General features: G+C 36.1%; 1 protein-coding gene and 1 long non-coding RNA gene across 15 annotated transcripts in view; one reads left to right on the top strand and one right to left on the bottom strand.

Annotated features, from left to right (window-relative positions):
* Position 1: 1 nt before the first annotated feature.
* Positions 2-5,225, top strand: LOC117335909. 4 transcript variants are annotated; one of them, XR_004534509.1, is made up of 3 exons: positions 2-1,839; positions 2,020-2,100; positions 2,181-5,225. It is a non-coding gene; the product is annotated as an uncharacterized LOC117335909 (long non-coding RNA). The 4 variants fall into 4 exon arrangements; XR_004534510.1 differs by lacking the exon at positions 2,020-2,100 and having other exon boundaries at positions 2,190-5,225; XR_004534508.1 differs by having other exon boundaries at positions 2,020-5,225.
* Positions 5,226-6,048: 823 nt separating this feature from the next.
* Positions 6,049-16,635, bottom strand: part of LOC117335906 — a 46,721-nt gene continuing 36,134 nt past the window's right edge. For 4 of the 11 annotated variants that reach the window (XM_033896175.1, XM_033896180.1, XM_033896179.1 and 1 more), the window contains 4 exons: positions 16,111-16,380; positions 15,562-15,668; positions 14,002-14,037; positions 6,049-8,093 (listed from right to left, as the gene is read on the bottom strand). In XM_033896175.1, coding sequence (XP_033752066.1) covers positions 7,950-8,093; positions 14,002-14,037; positions 15,562-15,668; positions 16,111-16,380 — 557 coding nt within the window. In that variant the 3' untranslated portion in view covers positions 6,049-7,949. Of the gene's footprint in view, positions 8,094-10,201; positions 10,318-13,308; positions 13,371-13,946; positions 14,038-15,561; positions 15,669-16,110; positions 16,381-16,635 lie in introns of all 11 variants that reach the window. The other 7 variants (XM_033896176.1, XM_033896186.1, XM_033896177.1 and 4 more) reach the window with 6 other exon arrangements.

The raw sequence follows: 16,635 nt of genomic DNA, 5'->3' as shown, positions 1-16,635 counted from the left end.
GGTGGTAGGGGTGTAAAGATGGGGCCAGGGAGGTGGGTATTCACTATGTAATCAATGGTATCTGTAATACACCATACCAGAATAAATGATTGTATTGACCCTCATTCAAGGTCATGTTCGTTAAATCTTCGAATGCAACTGTATTTGATGGACATTTAGAGTCAAGCGTAAGATGTCTTTTTTTATGAAGCTTCATTGTTCCTTCTAAGGTCCCATTTAACATTTAAGGTCACTGAAGGTTACCATTACTATTGTTAGAAACTTGATATGAAAGATTTTGCCTATAGCTTATAGTAGTTTTTGATATCATGAATTAAATGATTGACTAGATTAAGGCTGAAGTATCAAGGTCATGCATTACAAATGTGGGTCATAATTACTGATTTTAGAAATTAACATATAAACTATTGTACATAGTAGTGTATGCTACTCCTCAAATAAAGTAATCCACATACTTTGATAAAACTCAAAATGATTGATATTAGCGTTTATAGAAACTTTTTTTTTTTTTTTTCGTAGATATTATCTCTTTGAGTATACTCAAGAAAATAAAAGTTGTCTTGAATAAACTTTGTTAGCCTTAGGGTTGCAGTGCTGTCATCAAGCATGATATAATGAAGAAGATGTAAACAGTGTTGCTCATTATGAAAAAAATTAATCATGAATTTTATTTATTGCCAACACCAAATTTCACCAAACAATGATCAACGTTTGTTATTACAATTTTTTAGGATATGTGAAAAGGGATTATGCTTCATTTTTAATCCCATTTTTAATTTTTGAAGCATTTCCTCTTGGATGCTCTCCATCTTGAAAAATCACAAATATTGTTTTTCCATGGCACTGTTTACTTTACTGGTGTTTTAATATGTTTGGTTATCCTGTGTCAGCTGTAGGTTTGATCTTATTATTTAAATAGAAAAAACATCTTTGGGCATTACAATGGCATGTTAATTATTGAGGAAGGAGTTTAAACCAAGGAATAGAACAAGCTCCATTCCTATGACTTGGTTGGTTGGTTCCTTCTATCCCTTGTTTGGATACCACCCAGTGTGATTAAAGAACGAGGAAAACTCTTAGTCCAAGTCTTTTGTGATTGTTTCTGATAATAGAATGGAGTTTACTAAGGAATATTGTTGTGAGATTCTACATTGTTATAGTTATGATATACTGTTTTTGTTAATGTATATATAAATGTTTTTGTACGTCACTAATGTCTACAAAAGGATATGTGTTTTTATTTGTCTGAAAAGGTTAAAATTTAACAAAAGGAGACCGTATATACATGAATTCCTTGTAGCAATATGCTATCCCTACATGTATCCTGATGAAGAATTTCTAACAAATACTAATATGTTTAACATGATGATTTCTCCAGTATAATTACAGTATAGTATTGTTCATATAATCTTGTATATAGGATCTTGCATTTAAGTTCTCATTTCTGGCCAGTGTTATAGGAGTCTAGTTAAGTTAGATAAACTGTCAGAATTTGTGTCATTATACATCTGAAACATATTTAAGGTAATTTCTGTTACCTGATCAATTTATTTTAATTAATTGGAAAAAACAGGATGTTCGGTGTGATTCTTGAAGTTCTCAACATGCCATATTTACTTACAATAGTCTCCATGTCCATTGTAACATTATGCTATTGTTGGTGATGTTATTTCCTAATTTGATAAAGTTACAATATGTGTTGTACAAGTGCTTTCCAAAATGTACAATTTTTTTTTATCATGGAATGATTAAAGTGACCATGTGTTTAAGTATTTAGCTCCTTGTCATATGTACTAACTATAAGTCTAAAAGAAGTACTACCTCTGACAGTTGTCACAGGTCTGATGTAGTCATTATTGTGTCCATCATACAGTGGAATTCTGTAGAATTCTGTAGAATCTACGTCCCACTGATGACGAGGTGTCACAGGTCTGATGTAGTCATTATTGTGTCCATCATATAGTGGAATTCTGTAGAATTCTGTAGAATCTACGTCCCACTGATGGCGAGGTGTCACAGGTCTGATGTAGTCATCATTGTGTCCATCATACGATGGAATTCTGTAGAATTCTGTAGAATCTACGTCCCACTGATGGCGAGGTGTCACAGGTATACTGTAGTCATTATTGTGTCCATCATACAGTGGAATTCTGTAGAATCTACGTCCCACTGATGGTGAGGTGTCACAGGTCTGATGTAGTCATTATTGTGTCCATCATACAGTGGAATTCTGTAGAATCTACGTCCCACTGATGACGAGGTGTCACAGGTCTGATGTAGTCATTATTGTGTCCATCATACAGTGGAATTCTGTAGAATCTACGTCCCACTGATGACGAGGTGTCACAGGTCTGATGTAGTCATCATTGTGTCCATCATACAGTGGAATTCTGTAGAATCTACGTCCCACTGATGGTGAGGTGTCACAGGTCTGATGTAGTCATTATTGTGTCCATCATACAGTGGAATTCTGTAGAATCTACGTCCCACTGATGGCGAGGTGTCACAGGTCTGATGTAGTCATTATTGTGTCCATCATACAGTGGAATTCTGTAGAATCTACGTCCCACTGATGACGAGGTGTCACAGGTCTGATGTAGTCATCATTGTGTCCATCATACAGTGGAATTCTGTAGAATTCTGTAGAATCTACGTCCCACTGATGGCGAGGTGTCACAGGTCTGATGTAGTCATTATTGTGTCCATCATACAGTGGAATTCTGTAGAATTCTGTAGAATCTACGTCCCACTGATGGCGAGATGTCACAGGTATACTGTAGTCATTATTGTGTCCATCGTACAGTGGAATTCTGTAGAATTCTGTAGAATCTACGTCCCACTGATGGCGAGGTGTCACAGGTCTGATGTAGTCATTATTGTGTCCATCATACAGTGGAATTCTGTAGAATTCTGTAGAATCTACGTCCCACTGATGGCGAGGTGTCACAGGTCTGATGTAGTCATTATTGTGTCCATCATACAGTGGAATTCTGTAGAATTCTGTAGAATCTACGTCCCACTGATGACGAGGTGTCACAGGTCTGATGTAGTCATTATTGTGTCCATCATACAGTGGAATTCTGTAGAATTCTGTAGAATCTACGTCCCACTGATGACGAGGTGTCACAGGTCTGATGTAGTCATTATTGTGTCCATCATACAGTGGAATTCTGTAGAATTCTGTAGAATCTACGTCCCACTGATGGCGAGGTGTCACAGGTCTGATGTAGTCATTATTGTGTCCATCATACAGTGGAATTCTGTAGAATTCTGTAGAATCTACGTCCCACTGATGACGAGGTGTCACAGGTCTGATGTAGTCATTATTGTGTCCATCATACAGTGGAATTCTGTAGAATCTACGTCACACTGATGACGAGGTGTCACAGGTCTGATGTAGTCATTATTGTGTCCATCATACAGTGGAATTCTGTAGAATTCTGTAGAATCTACGTCCCACTGATGACGAGGTGTCACAGGTCTGATGTAGTCATTATTGTGTCCATCATATAGTGGAATTCTGTAGAATCTACGTCCCACTGATGGCGAGGTGTCACAGGTCTGATGTAGTCATTATTGTGTCCATCATACAGTGGAATTCTGTAGAATTCTGTAGAATCTACGTCCCACTGATGACGAGGTGTCACAGGTCTGATGTAGTCATTATTGTGTCCATCATACAGTGGAATTCTATAGAATTCTGTAGAATCTACATCACACGGATGGCGAGGTGTCACAGGTCCCAATTTCATTTTAATAAAACATATTATCATTTAATAGTGTTTAATCAAAATACTGATTTAATTATGTGTTTATTTATGTGTAAAGGAGTGTTAAGAAAAACATCCATCCATTGATGTAATCATCAATATAATTGTATTATTAATGTCTATCTTATTTGTTCTGTGTGTTATTTCATAAAACCACTACTTAAATTAAAATTGTGTTTAATAATTCTATACATTTCTAGGAAAACTGTAAAACTTATGAAAGATGGACATGTACATAACAAATGGTCATTTTAGGTAGTAAACCTGGCTTTGTTAAAGTATCTGTATTGCCTAAAATAACTGGAGTAGGTGAGCATTACAAAATAAAAAAGTAAGCCAATATTTGGAGTGATATTTTGAAGTACCTAGGTTTAAATGGAGAAAGCTGTAATTCACCTCTAATGATTTAGGTTCACTCTTCATTTCACCAAATCCTTTGTAAATATTTATTTCTGAACAATGGTAACAGCCATAGCAAGGGTATATCTGGGTTTTACTGTATATATTCTTGTGTTGAATTATAGTCATGTCCATCACATTCGGGGGCCTGTTCGTTTACTCGGACAAACCGGTGCGTCAGTTTTTAAATGTAATATTTCAAACATATTATATCTTGACGGACCTGCAAATGTTAATACAGGCCTTGGGAGTATTTGTCAAGGCTCGTCTGAAAACAATATAAAATCACCAGGTCCGTCTTTTTTTCATAAACGAACAACACCGGTCCAAGTGGTCTAACCGTTTGGACCGCAAAAATGAAAACGGCCCATGTCTAGGCCTTTTCAAATTGGGTACCAGCAATTAATATAAATAAATAAATTTCACACACAAAAAAAAAACTTTATTGAAAGTCTGCAGTTAATATTTTCCTAAGTTACTTTGATTTGTTCGATACATTTCGGTGTAAGGAATTACTTCTAATCTCTGTCGGTCTTAATAAGGGGAGATTACTCTTGGTTTATGTGAATCACACTAGACAGTGACTAGTGCAATGATATACCTGTACTAGTAATAATCATTGTTGGATGTTTTATTACACCCACATAAATATATATATGTATTTGTACATGTTACAATGGTGTTAGAAACATTTATATTACTGTGCCAGTAATACTGTATGCAAACTATTGCATGCTGTTATTGAGTCAGTTTTTCCGTCATCTTGAAATGGTTAAATCAAACAAGTTCTACTTCAATATACAAGGACCTATATACCTTTATACCAGTGACTTGGCACGAATTTCCAACCCACAATCCATATATGGTACATATATATGGACCATGGGCTGGAAATCCATGCCAAGCTCCTGTACTTTATACCAGTGAAAGTATTTAACACCTTGTTACATGTTTCAGTGGGTTGTTGTTATGTACTTGTGTATATTTATTTGTCATAATTTAATCATTGTTCATATCCCATTGATATGAAAGCATGAATAAAATTTAAATATTTTATATTAAGTTTTAATCTTATTTGAATGGTTCAATTATCTATCTTTAATTCTTAAACAAGGATTGTATACAGCCCTGAGGTTAATAGATGTTTTCCTTGATAATAAAATAAATGAAGTCCTATCATGATGTCACATCTCCAAGCATTTTTATTATTAACATATTTTACTGGGTATAAACCCATGCTAAAGAATAAGCCCCCTCTATTCACTTTTTAATGTCCAATGCACACTGAAAAAAAAAAAAAATGAAAAAATTCTATTTTCCTTTGAAAAAATGATAAATGATAAATGATCTTTTGAATGCAATATTAAAAATAATAATTTAAGACATCGAAAAACCAGAAAAAATTTTCATGAAAAATTATCCTACTCCTACTTTGCTGGAAAAAACGTCTAGATTTTCTAATTAGAAATGGTCCATTTGTAGAGTAATCATTGATAATTTATTCTATATAACTCCCTACACATCGGACACAAAATTTATGATGTCTCTTCTGTATAAATTCTGTCCTGCATTGGTTTTTGGAAATAATTCTTTAAATGACCAATTTCAACTCATTAGTGATTGTTGCAAGGTTAGAGATTGACTATTTCCTTGTTTACACCCGTCATTGTCGCAGACCTACGTGATAATTAGTTTGTGTAACTGGTGTTGCAGGACTTCCTTCAGTTATCAACCAGTCAAAGAGAGAATTGTTATTTAAAAAACATGAGCATTCAACAAATCGTAGTAACCTTATATAGGTTTCACCACAGACTTGGATATACCCATGCAGTATATCTAAGTCAGTAGTTTCACAAAAGTCACAAACAAGAAACGCATCTTAAGATTAATTTCATATTTATTTAAAATTTGATAGAAGATAATGCTAAATAAAAATAAACCTCTCCATAGCATTCAATACTCTTAACTCTGGCTACCTGGACACAAAGTTTCTACAAAGCACAGATTATCTGGTTATCCTCCTTAATATGGTTACTGGAACATGAAGTTGTTTAAGTTAGTAAAACCTGCCTCACTTGTAAATCAGGACAGGAATCTATAAATAGACAATTATTTACCATCAACATTTATCACCGCAGAAAACCTTGTATATTATAAATCTCTAAAAAAAAAATTTAAAAAATGAAGAAAAGAAAAATTGCTATATATTTTACATAATTTATTAAAAAATGAAATTTTATCAATGTAATTGTAAAGTTAAAAAGAAAAAAAACATGAACATGAATCAGATATAAAAGGTGAGAAATAATACCAATAAAGTGTCTTACTATCAATACAGATTTTGTTCCAAACATCCCTCCAGCATTTAAATCCTTAATTCAACAAAACCTACAAATAATCTTCCCCTACATCATGTAATTATATATCTGTGTAATAAACAATTCATAGCATGAAGTTATAAGCTGTACATACAGTTTAGCTTCCTCTAACTTAAGCAATATATTATACAATGTAAATATCACAGGTTTCTTTGGAGGGAATGAATCAAATCATAACAAAATCTAGGCACAATTAACAGCACAAGATTGGTGACAGGACAAGAATGATCACTGTACAAGTCTACTACTACATAATGACTACTATCATCTCCATAGTTCTCTAACAAATACAGCACTAAATGCTCCCTTGTTTGGGTAAACTAACACGGTTATCTCCCTTTATAAGGAATTACTTCTGCTTAATAAAAATATTATATGAGATTGATACATCAAATGATTATATGGACGGATCACAAAATAAAGATAGAACTATGTATAAAATCTACAGCTGGAAATATCTAAATAAATACTTAACAAACTAACTTTAATATATTTTTTAGAATTATGCATATCAATATCGTGTTCAAAGTTCCCTGAATATCTTCTTGTATAAGCCACTTCAGTGAAGAACTGTGGTACCAATATAAGCAATGGCAATGGTGTTTCCTCGTAGGGTCTGATGCCATTCTTTCAGCTGTAGTGTCTATTGGTCAATTATGATTTGAAGACAATGAACAAAAACACTTAACACATTGACATGTAACTAAACCATGTATACGTGATAAAAACATTGATCAGCAACTAATACTGCGTGTTACACCTTGTCATACTCTATCCGTGTCGCACTATATATACTACATACATAGGTTCTAAATGGCAGTAAGGCTTCTAACTTGTTTACGTTGTCATGGCGATGTCATTAGACATATATATGATGGTCGTTTAATGAGTTTCTTTTTTAAATAAATTCCATTCACTATTTAACATACCTATATACTGTTATATCACATTGTGAAGATTAAAGTATAAAAACAAACCATTTTGATTTCCATTTCTTATCACAGCATTATATTTTCAATAATAGCATTCATTTAAGTTTGACATTTTGATGAAATGGACCATTTTGAAGAACCTGTTAAATACCGGGAAAGTCTTCCCTAAGGTCTAATACTTAGTCAGATTGACAAATGATGTAGTCATATCGGTCATTACACATAGCCGCAGCAGCAACAACAGAAAGTTCAGATTTTACACCACACACAATATACAGTGTATACGAAACGGAGCGAAAGATCAGGAAGACAGAAGTTTTCAAAATGGTCCATGGACAAATGTGATTACAACAGCTTTGTATCCTTACATTTACAGTAAGTTAACATAACATGTTACTCCGAGTCTTAACAGCAAAATGTTGACAGAAAGTGTTGACAGCCTGACGATGACAGTGAACATGGATGTGGCACTACCATGAGGAGAAGAGAGGGGGGCGTGGCATTGGGGGCAGGAAATCCATATTGTGCTGGGACTGGATCTGCTTTAACCCCGTCTCAAATCTGTTGTGGGGAGTCATGAATGAATTTGGTGGAGTCGATGGCCGCTCATTTTCCTGAAAAATAAATCAAAATACTTTAATTCAAAATTGAAATATAAAGCTCTAAATCATTATTTAATTATGATATGATATTTACCACTAATCAACACTTACTCCTTATGTACTATGTCCTTATGACGACCATACCATCTACAGTATAACACTATCTAGCCTCGCTATGGATAGTATAACACCACCTACTGTAACTATGGACAGTATAACACTACCTACTGTAACTATGGACAGTATAACACTACTTACTGTAGCTATGGACAGTATAACACTACATACTGTAACTATGGACAGTATAACACCACCTACTGTAACTATGGACAGTATAACACTACCTACTGTAGCTATGGATAGTATAACACCACCTACTGTAGCTATGGACAGTATAACACTACCTACTGTAACTATGGACAGTATAACACCACCTACTGTAACTATGGACAGTATAACACTACATACTGTAGCTATGGACAGTATAACACTACCTACTGTAACTATGGACAGTATAACACCATATAATGTAGCTATAGACAGTATACCACTACCTACTGTAGCTATGGACAGTATAACACTACCTACTGTAGCTATGGACAGTATAACACTACCTACTGTAGCTATAGACAGTATAACACTACCTACTGTAGCTATGGACAGTATAACACTACCTACTGTAGCTATGGACAGTATAACACTACCTACTGTAGCTATGGACAGTATGACGCTAAATACTGTAACTAAGAGCAATATTACAATCTCACTTCCTATCCCTCTCTACCCTAAAGCCTAAATGATCGTAACCCCAACCTTATGAATCTCCCGACTCTCTACCCTTAAGACAACGTAACTGTTTGTCCTATCCTAACCCCAGTGTCCATGGAAGTTTACCTTTGTTACCCTTGTGTCTAGGAGAATTGAATGCCCTGTCTATACCCAAGTCTATCAAAGCTCATCCTCTACCCTAGAATACAAATAATTGATCCCCATGTAAACCCCAGAGTCCATTAAAGGGACATAGCTCCCTATCAATGAAAGTGTAACACTGCAGACTTTGATCATCCCAAAGTGATTTTACTTGTCATGTTACATATACAGCATAAATCATAAGCAGAAAAGGATTGATCTAGTAAATAAAATTGATAAAAAAGATTAATTCTTGCAAGAAAGAGAAAAGCTCTCAGAAAAAAATATTTTTTAATGCTTTTGATTATTTCTGTGATAGATAAAAAATGAAATGGAAATTCTTTTAAAGGAAAATGTCTTTAAAATCATGTTAATTTATTATGCAAAAGGAAGTCTCTACATAATGTGCATCCTCGGCCCCAGGTGAAAATCACACAATCGCTTATTTACTAAGTGTGATTTTCACCTGAGGCCGAGGATGCATAATGTGTGAAACATTCAGAATAAAGTTTATCTAAATTAAAAAAAGGACATATGATTGATAGCCGGAGTTTGATAAAAGAATAAATCTCCTCAATATTCCTCACAGCATGTATACTAATCTGTTCTCTACGGAATCATTGCATGTTATATGATAAAAGTAAGCAAAAATGATGATACTGTATTGAATCAACATTAAACAAAATCATTTAAAAATGTTACCTTGACCTTCAAATAATGGTAAAATTCTGTCAGTTGAAAATCATACATATCAATCAATGATTTCCTATCTAGAATTTCACTCAACATCTGATAAAACAAAATCCCAATCATACAAAATCAGCTAACAGCAAACCACATCACACACACGGGACAAACCAAACAATATCAAACAATCTCATGATACGGAGCACGGCAAACTTACGGTCAAGGTTAAACTCCAAATCTTATAACAGGCAAATATATAAGGGACCACAGCAAACTAGATCATGTTAGACTCTTCACTATGGAGGATATTACTGCAGTGATATGAGAGCCCTTCTCCCTGCTAATTAAGTTAGAAATAGAGAGAAACAATGGACATCTAGAATTTCTGGGGAGATAAAAAAAAACTGCTTCATATATTAATTTTTTTTAAATAACTGATGACAATTTTAAAGTGAGATTGGGGGAGGGGGGGTCTATTAATGTTTTCACTATTGCAATATTAAGATGAAAACTTGTTAACACACCTAGGGAAGTTCGTGATTTAACTAGTGAAGCGAACAAGTGAAGTGGAACGGCTGTTGAACTCTTGCTGCAAGGGAGATAAGAAAGGTGTCGGTGGTCCAAACCGGATAGTACCAGCCTAAAATAGAAACAAAATGCCAGAGCCTTGTCATTTTGTCACTGACAGAACTTGGACCTGATCAAATGTTTCTCCCTTTGACTGACTGATGAACCAAAACACCGTTGTGTGATATGTTACTGATACTGTAAACAGCAATGGATGTAGATATCATATCATTCACCTTATTAAGATGTATAAATATAAAAAATATAATCTGCAGAATAAAAAAATTCAAGGTAGATAGTTGAATTCCATGATATACGATAGCTGTGTACAGAATTTAAACAAGCAAAGATCAAATGAAGGTGAAAGGTCATTAGTCAAAGGGAGGTAACGTGTGATCAAAGTCCTCATGAAATCAATGTGAACATTTATGTAATTGGTGACACCAAATAATGATACTTAGTGTATGACATCAGTACTGGTTGTGGATTGGGGTTATGTATGGTTGCTAAACTACAAGTTTATGCCATGAATTTAAAGTGCAGAGAAAAGTTCAGATGTTAAGTTATTTCTATAGGTTGGGTACATTACGGTTAAATGTTGTTAAATGTAAATTGAGCATTACCTAATATTAAAATCATGCCAATTATCATGTAGAATTTACATTTCTAATAGCTCAATTAACATTGTGAAGTATGGGATGGTATAACTAGGAAAAGGGACACAGGAGTCACCAAAGTTATAAGGATCACAGGAATGCAGGTGACAGGTCAAAGGAGTACATGGTAACCCAGGCTACGAGGGTCATAGGAGTACATGGTAACCCAGGCTACGAGGGTCATAGTAGTACATGGTAACCCAGGCTACGAGGGTCATAGGAGTACATGGTAACCAATGCTACGAGGGTCATAGGAGTACATGGTAAATAAGGCTACAAGGGTCATAGGAGTACATGGTAACCCAGGCTACGAGGGTCATAGGAGTACATGGTAACCCAGGCTACGAGGGTCATAGGAGTACATGGTAACCAATGCTACGAGGGTCAAAGGAGTACATCGTAACCCAGGCTACGAGGGTCATAGGAGTACATGGTAACCCAGGCTACGAGGGTCATAGGAGTACATGGTAACCCAGGCTACGAGGGTCATAGGAGTACATGGTAACCAATGCTACGAGGGTCAAAGGAGTACATCGTAACCCAGGCTACGAGGGTCAAAGGAGTACATGGTAACCCAGGCTACGAGGGTCATAGTAGTACATGGTAACCAATGCTACGAGGGTCATAGGAGTACATGGTAACCCAGGCTACGAGGGTCATAGGAGTACATGGTAACCCAGGCTACGAGGGTCATAGGAGTACATGGTAACCCAGGCTACGAGGGTCATAGGAGTACATGGTAACCCAGGCTACGAGGGTCATAGGAGTACATGGTAACCCAGGCTACGAGGGTCATAGGAGTACATGGTAACCAATGCTACGAGGGTCAAAGGAGTACATCGTAACCCAGGCTACGAGGGTCAAAGGAGTACATGGTAACACAGGCTACGAGGGTCATAGTAGTACATGGTAACCAATGCTACGAGGGTCATAGGAGTACATGGTAACCCAGGCTACGAGGGTCATAGGAGTACATGGTAACCAATGCTACGAGGGTCAAAGGAGTACATCGTAACCCAGGCTACGAGGGTCAAAGGAGTACATCGTAACCCAGGCTACGAGGGTCATAGGAGTACATGGTAACCAAGGCTACGAGGGTCATAGGAGTACATGGTAACCCAGGCTACGAGGGTCAAAGGAGTACATGGTAACCCAGGCTACGAGGGTCATAGTAGTACATGGTAACCAATGCTACGAGGGTCATAGGAGTACATGGTAACCAAGGTTACAAGGATCATAGGAGTACATGGTAACTAAGGCTACAAGGGTCATAGGAACACATGGTAACCAAGGCTACATTTTACAAGGATCACAGGAATGCAGGGTAAAGTCAATGGAGACCATGGTAACCAAAACTACAATGGTCAACTACATTGATGTACAGGGTAATCCAGGGTCATTTGAGTACATAACTAAGGCTACAAGGGTCACAGAAATACATGGTACCCAAGACTACAAGAGTCACAGGAGTACAGGGTAACCATGACTACAAGAGTCACAGGAGTACAGGGTAACCATGACTACAAGAGTCACAGGAGTACAGGGTAACCATGACTACAAGAGTCACAGGAGTACAGGGTAACCATGACTACAAGAGTTACAGGAGTAAATGGTAACCAAATCTAAGGATCCCAGGCATATTCATGGCTGGGAGTAATGTAACTATGGTTGCAAAGAACACATGGTGAATCATATGGTAGAATGCAAGGTTATAACAGGACAACATGGAAATAAAGAATGACTATTGTTACAATAGATAGTGGGGTGTGACATATTACAATGGACAGTGGATTATGGCATAACCGAGGTTGCAATGGACAGGGGAGTACTGACATTGCCAAGATTAAAAGGGACTTGGGAGTACAGGGTAATTAAGGTTGTGAAGGAATGGAGAAGTATCATGTAACTAAAGCTACAAGTATAACAGAGTACAATATTAACAACTAGGGCTACCAAGGACACGGAACAGGGTAACCAGGCTACAGGGGACCACGTAGTACCCAGTAACCAAGGTTACAGGACATATAAATTAAACATTCAAGAAAATGATAAACAAATGTAATATTAAGGTATAATAGTGGTGAAAGCTTGTCAACTATATAATCCAACCTACTGTGGTGCTACTACAAGATATATCTAACCATCTTGACCTTTCTAAAATGTGAAACATAACTATGGCTCTAGGTAACCATAGCAATATACCTAATCCCATAAATCTAAGACAAAGTTAGTCACAATATGATCATAGATTTGATTGACAATGCACACTTTTCTAATAAACACACAAGTCATGCATGTGTTTGTTAGGGTAATCACACATCCAGGTTGTCAAGGTTATGGGGTTATGTGGCTAGATCAGGTTGTCAAGGTTACGGGGTTACAAGTCTAGATATAGTGTAACTGTTTACAGTGTGAATCAGTGCTCAGGTGCAGAAGCCAACAGGAAATTCAGGAAACTGGTCTGTGACCTCTGAAAGTGTGGTAAAACAAAGGATCTTACAAAAGGTTACCATGGAAACCATAAACAATTACCATTTAGGTGTTCACTGACTATTTTTTATTGTTAACACATTACTATTCCATGTGGCCAACATTTTGTGTTTTTGCTGTGTGTTGTGTTATGTAGAGTATGTATTTACAATGGGGTATTAAATAATGTATCTAGTTTTTGTTGCTATAAAAATTCATTGGTGAAACCTACACAATCAATATACATGTACACATAAAGCTTGCTATTCTGCTTTTATGAATATATTTTTCCCTGCAAAGTCTGTTCTTCATTTTAAACAGAAGCCTTTTTTATCACAGAATTATTTTTCTCTCCACCAATTGATTTTTAAAATTTAATCACATTGTCACAGAAATGAAAAGGAAACAATAGACGTTGTGTTTCCAGTGTTGTTACTGTATGGTATTCAGTCGGGTTGTATCAAACAGTTTTCTTTGTTTTATTTTCAGGCCGCAGTATAACCCAGATCTAGTTTTGTGTCGGTGACAAACTCAGTGAATGGCATGCTAAAACACTCTGTGTGGTGCTACTTAGTACCGTATACGACTGTACCGTGACAATGTCCGGCATTGCTATATCAAGCAAAACTCACAGTCTTTCTATTTCTTGAGGAGTTGTTCCAAAATGACTGAGGATAAATTTAGCACAATTAAATAATATCATACATGTAGACCTATAATAGTTACACAGTAGAACATTGATTTGTCTCCAGGAACAATATACATGTACAGCAGGTTCAGCAAACCTTACTTTCTCTGACAACATAAGATTTTAATAAGAATCCATTTTGTTGCTGACTTTAGGCAGTACAGATCCAGTAGACCACCTTCTGTAGTAACCATGGACACCATCAAGTTACCATGAACACCATCAAGTTACCATGGAAACCACAGTTCAGCACTGTATCCTTGCAGAATAGAATGTCAGGAACAACTCCAGGAGTGTCTCTTTACTTTTGTTTACTTTCAGAATTTAGCTCATCATTTCAAAGCAAAAACCTTTTGGATTATTTTGAATAAAGATGTAAAATTTTGTCAATAAAGCAAAATGGTCCAAAACAACACATCACCTCACAGAAAATATAAAATATGGTTTAACCGCAAACATCAAATCGCTAGTTTTGTCAAATTCTGCAAGGATAGCACACTGATAAATAAACAAATCCACTTTCAAGCTGAACCCAACATCACCAGTGCTACAGAAATATATATACTTTAGAGGAACTCATCGAACTCTTCAATGGATTACAGCTTCTGATAGCCTCTTCCAAATACAGCAGATCTACAGCATTCCGAGTTCCTTCAAACTGAACTCCGCTTCATAAGTTTGAAGGCTTATTGTATGGGTTAAGACAGTTTAGAGATTGTGGAAGTGACGAAGTTAATGCTGTATACTAGGAAATTGTCACTACAGTTCACATTTTACTGTTTTTGATGGTAGGATCTGCTCACTAGGTGAAGTGGTAAAAGTCCAACAAGAAAAAAATATATAGATTTTAAAGGTTAATATTACACTGGGTAAAAATTCCCTGTATACAGCAGTTATGTTACAGTTCAGAAAGGAAACTTAGGGTTTTAGTAAACCAGAAAATTCAATAAGGAATCAAAGAGTTTTAGTACATATGTAACCAAGAAAATTTAAAAGGAGTCTAAGAGTTAAGATAACCCAGATAATAACCCAGACTTGAATTTTATTTCCCCAGGGAATAGGAAGTGACATCATACAGACATGCTATGATTAACATGCAACATGCAAGGATAGTTCAAGTTACATATATATTTCCTATAGCATCATATGACAAGTCATCGATATTAATGACAATACAATAAGGTTTTCCACAATGTTGTACAACAAGTGTGACACAAAAACTGTCTAATATATCAATTTTTCACATAAGCACATTGTTATAGTGAAAATGTGACCAGCCACTTGACATACAATTACTAAATTGAATCCATGAAGCCAAGAGGACATACAGTGTATGACAAAAATAGAATTGTGGCAAAAATTGTGACATTTTTTTATGTTACGATACCTATAATATTCTATTGGAAATGTTAATTCACAATTTTAGATCAAAATTTACCACAATTTTCAAACTACATGCTGTAAATTAAACACCAATCAAGAGGATTCCATCAAGATCACCTACCGATTGTTTAGACATGTTTGTGTTTCCGCGAGTCATCTGGTTTGGTGAAAATTTGCGCAGTGGTGCACTTCCCATCTTTTGAGCTGCTGCTCCTGCATAAGGTTGACCTAAACAACACATACATTATACACATGTTGTTACATATCTTAATGCTTATACACCTATCTCATTGTGATATCAAAGGAAGGCTCCTGTGTCGTTTTTTGACAAAATGAAAATTCTTCAACTCATATTCCTTGATGAGAAGAGTGAGGTACTTTTCCATTTTCCAAAGTTCAAATTTTGTAAGCATACTGTAATTAAACTTTCTGCCCTGCTTAAATTCTTTCCCTCCTCTCAAAACATCACCAAATCCACCACAAGCAGTGAAGCTGTGTTCACTCAAAAGATAGACAACGCAAACTGACAATATTGGTGTGAATGGCTAACCCATTCAGAGTTGCTGAACTTTTTCAATATCAAACTTCAATTATCAAATTTATTAGAAAATGTTACAAAATATCACATACAAGAAACTTTTAAAGGCACATGGATGTGATGAGCTCTCACCTGGGACGGGATCTGGACGTGTGGTCTGTGACCGAGACTGGCGGTTCAATGTACTGTTATCATTGCCGTATGTTAGAGGTCGTGCTTGTCCAGAATGAGGATGAGACTCTCGGCCAGGACTTATACCATGGGGATGTTTTTGTGGGACCAGTGTTGGTGGAGCCTGCTTCTCTCTGCGTAAGTAAACGGGATCTGGTCGCGGTTCGTTGATGTTAACAGTCATATCTGTTAAACTTTCCTGGTCGGCATTCATGACTGGCTCTGTGTTTTCTATGATCAAAGTAAATAATTTTCATGAAAAAGTATTCCTTCCAATTAAAGGGAAATTTTAAAAGTTCAAAAACTTTCCTGGTTTCTGCTGGACTGACAGGTTAGGAGTACTTGATTTAAGTCTAAGATACTGGTATTTATCTATACAGCTGTGTAGACTGGAGATTGTTTTTTTTGTTAGGGGCTTATATCCTTACGACAGTTAAGGTCAATAAAGACCGCGTGTATGGATACTGGGCGAAAGGACCAATCAGG

Source organism: Pecten maximus, chromosome 10 (genome assembly GCF_902652985.1).
Source record: "Pecten maximus chromosome 10, xPecMax1.1, whole genome shotgun sequence".
NCBI classification, from domain to species: Eukaryota; Metazoa; Mollusca; class Bivalvia; order Pectinida; family Pectinidae; genus Pecten; species Pecten maximus.
Note: the sequence above shows the minus strand (reverse complement) of the source record. Positions and strands in the feature narration are given on the sequence as shown.